The sequence below is a fragment of the Lactuca serriola genome, chromosome 9, assembly GCF_051521515.1.
Source record: "Lactuca serriola cultivar US96UC23 chromosome 9, Lser_US96UC23_V15, whole genome shotgun sequence".
Taxonomy (NCBI): Eukaryota; Viridiplantae; Streptophyta; class Magnoliopsida; order Asterales; family Asteraceae; genus Lactuca; species Lactuca serriola.
Window position 1 is genome coordinate 98,379,646 of NC_136416.1, and position 12,433 is coordinate 98,392,078.

The 12,433-nt window shown below is 36.4% G+C and overlaps 1 protein-coding gene across 1 annotated transcript; it reads left to right on the forward strand.

Annotated features, from left to right (window-relative positions):
• The first annotated feature begins 1,202 nt into the window (after window positions 1-1,202).
• Window positions 1,203-2,413, forward strand: LOC145072805 (caffeoyl-CoA O-methyltransferase-like). The gene is made up of 3 exons (XM_079019276.1): window positions 1,203-1,430; window positions 1,593-1,869; window positions 1,965-2,413. The coding sequence occupies exons 1-3, from the start codon at window positions 1,267-1,269 to the stop codon at window positions 2,256-2,258; spliced, it is 735 nt and encodes a 244-aa protein (XP_078875402.1). The 5' UTR covers window positions 1,203-1,266; the 3' UTR covers window positions 2,259-2,413.
• Window positions 2,414-12,433: the final 10,020 nt, after the last annotated feature.

Here is a 12,433-nt window from a genome sequence, read left to right on the forward strand (position 1 = left end):
TGTAAATGTCATATCTCGCTCATACAATGTTGGATTCTTGTGAAATTTACAATTTTAGAATGGCAGTAGCGTGTAGAATCTAAATATGTTAATCTGCTCAGAAAGTGACACGACTTTTTGCGCACCTATTTTTGAGCCTGTGGTTCTGACGTTAATAAGAGTGATGGTTGAAAATTTTGGCATTTACAAGATTGTTTTATCATGTTTTGTCATTCGACTATCGACGACGGTTGGAAGCGTATTTCCTGGGTTGTCACAAAAATATCGACTAGATGAAAAATCCTTTGCTACGGCCATCAATATATATCCCGTGTCATGGATATGAACTGGGCCTTGGATATAACATATGAATATGAACCAGGTCTTGGATATGGGCAGGGATCTGTGCCTCACCTGCAGTTTGCAAGAAACGAGCTGCAACCCACAACATTTCCACAATAACAAAAATAACCCCTTTGAACAAAATTATTTCATAAATGAGAGTAAACCAAGAATTGCAACATTGACACAAATTACCCAAACACAATAAATAATAAATATGAGATTTAATGTTATTAATTCATATTATTTTCATCACTATTGTAGCACCATATTTATAAAGTTTACCCAATTATAATAATCTTGTCCAAATATAAAGCAAAAACGTTATTATTTGGTAGATTTTTCAGAATATAACGCCCTAATATAAGAAGCACTTTATTAATTTGTAGATTTTTCAAAATATAACTTCCTAACAAAACATAGTGAAAGTACAATACTATAATACACTAATTCTTTGAAGTTCAATGCTTGAGTAACAAAATACTGAAGCTTTGTGTGGTTCACATATCAATTGATTAATGTTATGTAACTGGTCATTGCCTTATATTGGATGCCTACTCTGAGTAATCTCTTGATCGGATATTGTTCACTTAATCATAAATTAAGACAATATTAAAAACATATTTAATAGTATGATATGGATAAATTGTAAAATAATAATCGTACTTTGTCAACATCAATGATAACCGTTTAACATATACTTTTATTTTGAAAAAAAAAAACAAGTGGGCTTTACCAACTCTTGCTTTCCACTATGGTTGGCCAAGTCCACATCGCAATGAAAGCTCAAGTCTCACCAACCCCACGCACAAGAACCACCCCTCCACCTTCCGATACTCCATGCCCACTCCCTATATATTCCCATACACCCTCTCCTTCCATTTCAGCTTCATTTCAACCCACCATTACCCACTCTTTCACATCAAACACCAGAGATTTGTTACAATGGCTGCCACCGGAGAAGCTCAGCCTGCAAAACACCAAGAAGTTGGCCACAAGAGCCTCCTTCAAAGCGATGCACTTTACCAATACATTCTTGAAACCAGTGTTTACCCGAGAGAGCCAGAATCCATGAAAGAGCTACGAGAGGTCACTGCTAGACACCCTTGGTAAGTCATAACTGCATGCATTAATTTCCTAATGTTATATACTATAACGTATTAATTATGATTCACGAGTACGTAACTGCATTAATTATTAATTACCATAAAAACATTGTGGGTGCTTTTTGTTATCTAGCTAATCTGTTTTACTTGTAATACTAAATGTAGGAATCTTATGACGACATCTGCTGACGAAGGACAGTTTTTGAACTTACTTCTCAAGCTCATAAATGCTAAGAACACGATGGAGATCGGTGTTTACACCGGTTATTCCCTTCTTTCTACTGCTCTTGCTCTTCCAGAAGATGGAAAGATATTGGCTTTGGATATAAACCGTGAAAATTACGAAATTGGCCTTCCAATTATCGAGAAAGCCGGTGTTGCTCACAAGATTGACTTTAGAGAAGGCCCTGCTCTTCCTCTTCTTGACCAAATGGTTGACGACGTAAGTACTTACAAATTTAGGAGAGGTTTATATTTATAATTTTTTATTTTCTTGAAATTAGAAGTTAACTTTAATTTGTAAATTTTGATTTACAGGTAAAATTCCATGGATCATTTGATTTTATTTTTGTGGATGCTGATAAAGACAACTATCTTAACTACCACAAAAGATTAATTGATCTTGTGAAAATTGGAGGTGTGATTGGCTATGATAACACCCTTTGGAATGGGTCTTTGGTGGCACCTGCTGATGCTCCACTGCGGAAGTATGTTAGATATTATAGAGACTTCGTATTAGAGCTGAATAAAGCGTTGGCTGTTGATCCAAGAGTAGAGATATGTCAGCTTCCGGTGGGTGATGGAATCACTCTATGTCGCCGTATAAGCTAAAGAAATATCATGGACAACCGAAATAAACAATATTTATGTTTCATACCTTGAAAACTTGTAAATGAATCAGATATTTCATTGATTTCCTCTATGTAATACTGCAATTTGCATTGATCATTCATGTTTTAAATTATATTGCGGCGAAAGTTTATTAAGCCTATATGTGCGAAAGGTTATTTTTGAATGAACAAACTAATGCAAAACATTAAAAGGTTATTTTTCGATAGAATGGGACCATTTTTGTAATTATACTACTACACATGGACCGTTTATGTAGTTTTATTTTAAAATATTACATATGGACCATTTCTATAATTTTACTATTACACATGCATTCTTTCGGTAAATTTTATGTTTCCTGCTATTACATATGGAACTTGACAAGTTCTGTAATAATACTATACTATTACATTGGGATTAAAGCATAGGGACCATTTCTGCCATTCTTGCATTTTACCAACACAGGGATCATTTATGTATTTTTACTGTTACATAGGACCATTTATGTATTTACTATTACTACTCTATTTCGTGTCATAAAAGTAAAGAAAATTAATTTTTTTTACTATAGTGCAATAACTAAAAAAATAGATGGTATTAGGTGTTAGTTTTGGAGTAGATTATAGTATTTATATTTGCCGTTTCAAAAAAAAAAAAAAAAAAAAAAAGATTTGCAACTAATATAAGTCCAACAACAAAGAAATATGTTGCAGCAAGTTTTACTCCAAACTTATAAAAGTAGCCCAATGCAATCTAACAAATAATAGCAAAAAATAACCTTAACTAATAAAAAAACCTATGTAGTTTACTCTATGTTATAACCCAGTGCAATCATACAAATAAAGCTCAAACCTTATAAGCAATGGACAAAGCCCAAATCATTTGTTTGTGTGTGACAGCCTATCAAAAAAAAAATAATAATAAAAAATAAACAACAGATGGCAAAAGCCAGACTTCAATAAAAAGGCAACTAGATGAATGCATCCTGCTTGGTGGTGCTTTTTTGTAGACTCTTCTTTTGCAAGTTCAAATTACAAATAAACCTAAAATATTTGGTTTGATGTTTCGGTTTGTTTAATGTTTTTCAAACTAATATTTTTAGTAAAAGTTCTTTTCTTTTTATAAGATTTTGTCTGAGTTTAACGGGTTTCATGAGTTTGGCATGTGTTCATGTGTTTTACGGGTTGCGACGAATTAAAATGGGATTATATAATCGTGTTGTGCCTGTGTCATGTTTTCCAACTTGTTTTATTAAATGTACCGTGTTCGGGGACCTTCACTCTCAACCCACTTAACGTCTCGACCCAACACAAATCCGACACATTTTTCAAATCTATGTTTCTGAACAGTGATAACAACCTGGTAAATGCTATGTACGTATATAATACCATTATTTAGAAATTTATGTATAGGTAATTTTGATTGCAGTTTGTGATGCTATATAATATGGACACAAAGCCATATAATTGTCCTAACCCTCCATCATTCAAATGTGAAGAAAATTTCACCCTAACTCGAATTACTATGATAATGTAGTATGATACTTTATCATCAATGATATAATAAGGTTATGTTTAGGAGACTAGCTGAAAAACTAAAAATCACATTGAAAAACTAAAAATCACATAAACTATCTTTTAAACTCAAAATCGACATAATTGCAAGTTTGGTCCCTGTGGTATGTCAAAAATTGGATGTTTGGTCCAAAAAGTTTTGGGGATGCATTGGTGGTCCAAAATATTAGATTTGTTGTGGAATTGGTCCAAAGGTTTAACAGCCGTTTGTGCCCTCCGTTTGTGTGAGGGTATTTATGTCCAACTTCCAATTCTCCACTCAAACTTCAAGACTCAACAACACCTATGGCTAGTAAAATCAGAACAGTCTCACCACTGGAAACCACCCAATCTCAGCCCCTCTAACAGCAGGACTGGGTTGCAATAGTCATCGGCGTCTCTTGCGGTATCAGCAAAGCCATCTCCCTCCACCTAGCAACCCTTGGAGCAAAACTCGTCGTCAATTACACTTCCAATTCCTCTAAAGCGGATCTAGTCATTTCAAAAATTAATTCCAAATTTCAATCTGAATCCCCACAAGCTGTTTCTTTCAAAGCCGACATATCAGATCCGATTCAAGTAAAAGCCCTCTTTGATGCAGCTAAATCGATTGGGAGGAAGAGGAGATTGGAACGGGAATGAACCGAAGGCAGTCAATAAGAAGGAAAACGAAGTCAGCGAAGGTTCGATCGTTCTTCTGGCTAAATGAAGGGGCCCAATGGCTTCTGATTTTTCGTCAATTGATTCGCAATCAGTGATGGCCTCTGGGATTTGATTTAGGCCGAAGAAGAGGAAGGGAAAAGAGGAGGAAGCGAGGGGTGCTAGGAGGTGGTAGTCGACAACTCATTCTTCTTCTACTCCAGTCGTGAGGTGCGATGGGGAAAAACGAAGGGCACGGTAGTAGCGAATGGCGCCAGTGGAGGTTGTGTTTGGTGGTCAGGCGGCCACGAGGAGGGGAGGTGGAGGCGATCAATCGTTGGCTGGGAGAAGCACCTCCGGTGCTTCACTATTTTGCAAAGGAGAATACGGAAGCAGCAATGGCGGCTTAAGGGTGCCTCTTCTGTCTCGACTGGAAGGTACAATGGTGAGGGATCAAAAGGGGGCTTGTCGCCTCCCGTGTTTGCTCCGGGGAACTGCACATATGATTTAGCGGTAGGTATCAATTAATTAGGGTTTAATTTAACAAGATATTAAAAGAAGGGGTGTGAATTGACAGAAATACCCTCACACAAACGGAGGACACAAACGGTTGTTAAGCCTTTGGACCAATTCCACAACAAATCAAACCTTTTGGACCACCGGTGCAACCCCAAAACTTTTTGGACCAAACATCCAATTTTTGACATACCACAGGAACCAAACTTGCAATTTTGTCACTCAAAATCACATAAACTATCTTTTAAATTCAAAATCACATAAAAGACATGTAGAAGAAGACATACATGTAGAAGAAATTTATGTATAGGTAATTTTGATTGCAGTTTGGTATAAACTATCTTTTAAATTCAAAATCACATAAAAGAAATACATGTAGAAGAATGATTTAATATTATAAAACAAACACGTAATACATCTAATCAAATTAAAGTAAGTAACAAAATAATAGTTGTACGGTTACTTGTGTTTTAAGTGAAATTTCTTTGATTACTTATGATTAGGGATGAGCAAAAGGACCGAACCGGCCGGAACCGGCTTCGGCCAAAATCAAGAACCGAACCGGCCCGGCGGTTCTACCGGTTCCCGATTCCTACCGGTTCTTGTCGTGTCTTCAAATGTTGGAACCGATATTCAAAAAATAGCATCATACGGTTCTGGTTTTTGCCGGTTCTACCGGTTCCGGTTATATCGGTTCCGGTTCCTACCGGTTCCCGGTTCCAAAAATCCACAAAAATAACGTCCCGGTCCCGGCCCGACCGGTTCCATTGGGTCCCGGTTCCAGTGCCGGTTCCGGCCGGTTCTCCGGTCCATATGCTCATCCCTACTTATGATTCAATATAACTTACACACAAAGAATCCAATAAATTAAAACGGGAAAATAACATATAATATATATATATATATATATATATATATATATATATATATATACACACTAGGTTATATTGAGTTATTATTATATTCTTGACCTTTTCTTTGTACATATTCTCTTCCTTTATCACAGGAGATATTGTTGTACTTATCTCATCCCGATAGTTAGCAAAGTAGTTGTAAATCCTCTGTATAAAGATCACAGACTCATAATAAGAAAAGCAACCTTTTTCACTCATAACTTTAAGTGTTTATATGGTATCAGAGCCTACCGATTCCACATTATGGCACCTGAAAACAATAACTCCACTATGACTTCCGCTATTCTCTTTTCAGCTTCCGGCGGTGCCTCGACAAACCTTCAATTTCCGTCACTTGCTGTCCGTCTTGATCGCACAAATTACTCTCTTTGGCGTGGAACTGTTCGTTCAGCCCTTGAAGCTTATGAACTTGATTCCTTCCTGGTCTCCGGCAATGCCCCTTCGTCAACATTACCGCCCAAAGAAGGCTCTACTGTTTGTAATCCGAATCCAGAGTTTGTAGCATGGAAACGCAAGGACCGACTTGTTCTACTGTGGGTCCGTTCAACTCTCACCGCCCCTATGCTTGGTCACGTTGTCTGAGCCACCACCACTTCAGAGGTTTGGCTCATACTTGAGCAAATGTTTCACTCTCAGACTCGGGCGCGTCAGATGCATCTTAAACAACAACTTCAGATGCTCACAAAGGGATCTCTGTCAATTCTCGAATATGTTGAGAAGAAGCGAGCTATCTCTGACTCACTACTTGAATGCTTAACAGACGTCTCTGATGAAGACTTTGTGTCTTATATTCTTTTTGGTTTAGGTGCTGAATATGGTGCTTTCAAAACTGCTCTTAGCATGCGTGTGGAACCAATTACATCAAACGAACTACTTGGCCTCCTTCTTCAAGAAGAACAGAGAATTCATGACTCGTGCACTGATTCTCTACTGCCATCAGCTAATTTTGCAGCCAAAAAGATCTCGTCTACTCGCACATCCTCTCCCCCTGATAAGACAACAACCGGTGATCGACCACGGTTAGTTTGTCAAATTTGCACCAAGCCTTATCACGATGCTCGCAACTGCCATCAACGACTCAATCTCACCGCCTTTCCAGCAACAAATCGTAAAGCAGCTGATCGTCATCGCCAATCTCAATCCTCAGCCAAACAAGCATTTACAGCGTACACCACAAGTCCATCAGCCCTGACTGATCCGTGGGTGGTTGACTCGGGTGCTACACATCATGTGACCACTGACTTTGAAAATCTCAATCTTCAGTCAGAGTACAAGGGTGCCGACAATCTTACTGTTGGGAATGGTCAGTCTCTTCCTATTACTCATATAGGTCGTTCCACTTTATCCTCTAAACATGCTCCTAATTCCTTGGCACTTAAAAATGTTCTTGTAGTTCCAAAAATTTCCAAAAATCTTCTAAGTGTGTCTCAATTATGCAAAGACAACAAGGTTTTTGTTGAGATCCACCCTAATCATTGTTATGTTAAGAGTTCGCAGGGCAACATAATACTCAAGGGAATTGTTGAAAATGGCTTGTATCGGCTTCCTACCAGTTCGTCATCATTTGGTCCTAAAGTCTTTGTGGGTGAACGTGCATCTATTTCATGTTGGCATCACGGTTTTGCTCATCCACATGAACCTGTTTTGCGTCGTCAAATAGCTGAATTTAGTTTACCAATTTCCAAAAATAAGTCATTACCTCTTTGTAATGCTTGTCAGTTAGGTAAAAGTCATAAACAACATTTACCAACTTGTCATGTTCCTTCCAAATGTCCTTTTGATTTAATTTACTCTGATGTTTGGGGTCCTGCTCCTGTGTTATCTATGAATGGTAATCGCTACTTAGTTCTCTTCATTGATGATTGCACTAAATTTACTTGGGCTTATTTCTTATCAAATAAATCTCAAGTTTTCTTAGCATTCTCATTGTTTAAAACCATGGTTGAAACACAATTTTCCACAAAAATAAAAGCTTTTCAATCTGACTGGGGCGGCGAATATCGTAATGTTTCATCTTTTCTACAAACACAAGAAATTTTGCATCGGGTCTCGTGTCCTCACACTCCTGAGCAGAATGGAGCTTCTGAAAGGCGCAATCGTATTGTGGTTGAAAAAGGTCTTGCACTTTTAGCTCATTCTAATCTTCCTGTAGGTTTTTAGGAACAAGCCTTTCATACTGCTATATACTTGAATAACAGAACCATCACACCAATTCTCAAAAACAAATCACCTTATGCATGTTTGTACAACCATCAACCTGATTATAATTTTCTTAAATCATTTGGTTGCTTATGTTACCCTTATCTTCGTCCCTATAATAGTAACAAATTGGAATTTCGATCTGCTGCATGCATATTTTTGGGTTACAGTGCAAAACACAAAGGTTATCTATGCTTTCATGTTCCTTCATCTCGCACTTACATTGCTCGCCATGTGGTTTTCGATGAAACTTCTTTTCCGTTCCCTAAACATAGCTCTCAGCCAATTGCCACATCACCTTCTCTTTCAGATTTACCTCTTCACACACTCCAAACTGCATCGTCAATGAAGTGCCCTGTTAACTCAACCCCATCTTCTTCTGTTCAGCCAACATCCACCCCCATGTCACCACAACCTCCTCCTTCTAGTGTCTTATATACAACCCATACAATGGTGGAACCATCCCTGTCACCAAATTTGTCACCTGTCACAACATATCCACAAGCTCCATCATATTTCCGTCCATCCAACAACTCTGAACATGGTATGATCACCCGTGCTTCTACTTGCTCACTTAAACCAAAATCATACCTTACCACTAAATATCCTCTAACATGTGACTCTTCTGATCTTGAACCCAAAACATTTTTACAAGCCAAAAAGAACCCAAATTGGCAACATGCTATGCAGTTAGAGTTTGACGCCTTAATGACTAATGCAACATGGGACTTAGTTCCTAGGCATTCTGCGTCTAATATTGTGGGGTGTAAGTGGGTCTTCCGGATCAAGAGAAAACCAGATGGATCTATTGAGCGCTATAAGGCGCGATTAGTGGCAAAAGGCTTCAATCAAGAGGAGGGTGTTGACTACTTTGACACTTTTAGTCCGGTGATAAAACCGACTACAATTCGTTTGGTACTAAGCATTGCCATTACTCAAAATTGGTCTCTTCGACAAGTGGATATTAATAACGCATTCCTCAATGGCAATTTGGAGGAAACGGTTTACATGGAGCAGCCACAAGGATTTGTTGCACCTGATCGTCCATCTCATGTTTGCAAACTTAAGAAAGCTCTCTATGGTCTGAAACAAGCTCCGCGAGCATGGTTTCAGAAACTAAATCAGGCCCTGCTTCATCATGGTTTCAAGCAATGTGTTTCTGATACTTCTATGTTCATCAAGCGCCATGGTAATGATATGGTTTATGTGCTTGTGTATGTGGACGATCTCATCATCACCGGCTCGAATTCTTCATTTATTGATGATTTTGTCAACTATCTCAACTCAGTCTTCTCTTTGAAAGACTTGGGTCCACTTAACTTTTTCTTAGGCATTGAAGTTCATCGCAACTCTTCCGGGATACTTCTCTCTCAAAGAAAGTACATTTTAGACCTTCTTGATCGCAGCAAGATGATGGGAGCCAAGCCTATCTCTTCACCGGCTGTTCCTGGTTCAAGACTGACACAGGGAGGTGACGCCTTTGCAGATTTTCACCTTTACAGAAGCATTGTGGGAGCATTACAATATGTTACAATCACTTGTCCCGAACTTGCTTACTCTGTTAATCGTGTCTGCCAGTTTATGCATAATCCATCTGAACATCATTGGACTGCAGTCAAACGAATATTACGCTATCTCAAAGGCACTCTGAATGCCGGCCTTTTCTTTCGTCCATCTCGGGATTCTAGACTTGTTTGTTTTACTGATGCTGGTTGGATATCGGATCCTGGGATGACTGTCGCTCCCAACATGGTTTCTCCATTTATTTTGGGGGAAATCTAATCAGTTGGTCTTCACGGAAACAAAAAGTCGTGTCTAGGTCCAGCACCGAGGCTGAGTACCGGGCCATTGCTTTTGCTTCTACTGAGCTCATTTTGATTCAACAACTTTTGCAGGAGATGGGAGCATCGTCTCATGGCCCACCAATCATATTATATGACAACCTCAGTGCCACTTTTCTCACTGCCAACCCTGTGTTTCATCAGCGATCAAAACACATCAAGCTTGACTATCATTTTGTTCGGGAGCAAGTACAAGCGGGTGAATTAATTGTTCGGCATGTCAAGTCTGTCGATCAAATTGCAGACTTCTTTACAAAGGCTGTGAGCTCTTCTCGTTTCAAGAACTTACGATCCAAGCTGCTCGTTCGTAACCGATCGTGAGCTTGCAGGAGGGTATTGAGTTATTATTATATTCTTGACCTTTTCTTTGTACATATTCTCTTCCTTTATCACAGGAGATATTGTTGTACTTATCTCATCCCGATAGTTAGCAAAGTAGTTGTAAATCCTCTGTATAAAGATCACAGACTCAGAATAAGAAAAGCAACCTTTTTCACTCATAACTTTAAGTGTTTATAGGTTAAAACCCATGGAAACCACGGGTTATGAAAGAAATCCACTATTGATATTTTAAATTGGTAATAAAAAATCAAAGATTTATAAAAATTATTAAATTACAAAGATAGAACTTTTGTCTATAAGTTTATAATAATTAGATAAAATTAATATATATATATATATATATATATATATATATATATATATATATATATATATATTGTTATAAATATTCGATCTGCGGTCTGTATGTATACACATTTGATTAAATTATGATTTTATACAATGCGATATAAATTTTAATAAAGTGAAAAAAAAACACAATAAATCATGGAAATGATATTGTTATACGATAAATTAAAAATAACAATAATGTAATAAAATAAAGTTTTAATCTTTTTTTGGAAAAGTTCCATATAAAAGAAGCTGGAAAATTCTTTTTTTTAATCCTTTTTTAGAAAATTTCACTATTAAGACGTTATAACAAATTTTCATATTCTGTTACAACTTTTAAGTTAAGCATAAAATAACGTGTACTTTAAAAGTACATTGCTATAAACTTTAATGAATGGTTCATGTACCTGCCAAACAATTATAGTTTTGTAGATGGTTGGGTTTTTATGACATAAAAACATGGAACAAATGTGTTTATAACATTATATTTATGAAATTTTAACTTTTTTTTACAAAAGTTACGTATAAAAGAATATGGAAAATCTTTTCTAAATTTTTTAGAAAATTTCACTCGTAAGAGGTTTTAACATTTTTTAAGTTGAGCAATAACATCTCACTTTATTTTTTAATAATATCATACTTTTATTTTCTAAAGTATGATGCTATAATTTCTTTACATAAAACTATAAATCTAGGGTCCACCCTTCGTTACTGCTCTTTGAACATTGAACTGAGATTGTGATGGAGTCGGGGCGAGGGGGGGGGGGGGGGGGGGGGGATGTGGTGTTTAATTTTTGTGCAGCTTCTAGCAAAATAACAATAACAGGGCCTAGACATCGGCATAAAATGCAAAAATTGAAGATGTTTAGATCTTGGATAGTTGGAAACATTTTACTCACCCTCACAATGAAATCCATCGGATCCAAAGTTGTCAACACACTTCAAGCTCCTCCAACTTCATTGGGTAACTCTTTAGGAAAACAAAATCCATCATTTATGTTTGTATTAAATAAAAAAAAATACCATTATTCATAATGATGACTTTCAAAAAAGAACTTGCGAAACCTAAAATTACACGATATTACAAAATATGGTTGACATTCATTTGGTATGGTTAAAAAGGAACTTTGTAGATTGTATTGAAAAAACTAAAATTGATCGTAAGTAATACTAATTTCACAAATGTAGTCAAAATCTATTGCCATTGTCAACAAAGTAATTTTGGAAAAATCTTCCATTCTCGTTCATGTCTTTCATAATAAAAAAAATTATAGCAGTCAACAACCACCATAAAAATAACAAATTACATAAATAATCCATAGTTAATTTTTGAATAAATAACAGATCTTTAAGCTACAAAACCAAAAAAGTGAAGATCTACTCTTCCATAAGAAAAATATAAGTAAAACTTTGACCTTTGAGGTCAAATACTAACTATTTAATTCCAAGATCGACATACATTCTCAATATTTTTAATTGAAGGAATATTGTAACTATGTTAAAAGCATGCCAACATATCTAATGCATGATATTCATGTAGTGTTTGTAACACTTTTAATTTAAAATTCTGATTGAAAAAAAAAAAGATTTGACCTTGAATAAGTTGAATTGATATTTATAAGCAAGAAATAACACTTTAATGAAATGACAAAAAAACACCTGCACATATAGTAGCTTCTTCTCGTGAAGTTACGAATACAACAAAACCTAACTATATAAAACGCATTGTTATAACATGTTCTGCATTTCATATCAATCAACTAATTCAACAAAACTATGACAACAAATAAGACAACGTTTGGAAGTTTACAAAGCAAGAATAACATTTAATGAAGAATTAC

Excerpts from the sequence above, each read along its gene's own strand:
- LOC145072805 (XM_079019276.1), top strand. The coding sequence starts at position 1,267 with ATGGCTGCCACCGGAGAAGCTCAGCCTGCAAAACACCAAGAAGTTGGC. Across the intron at positions 1,431-1,592 it reads GTCACTGCTAGACACCCTTG|GAATCTTATGACGACATCTG; the intron begins GTAAGTCATAAC and ends TACTAAATGTAG. Across the intron at positions 1,870-1,964 it reads TTGACCAAATGGTTGACGAC|GTAAAATTCCATGGATCATT; the intron begins GTAAGTACTTAC and ends TTTGATTTACAG.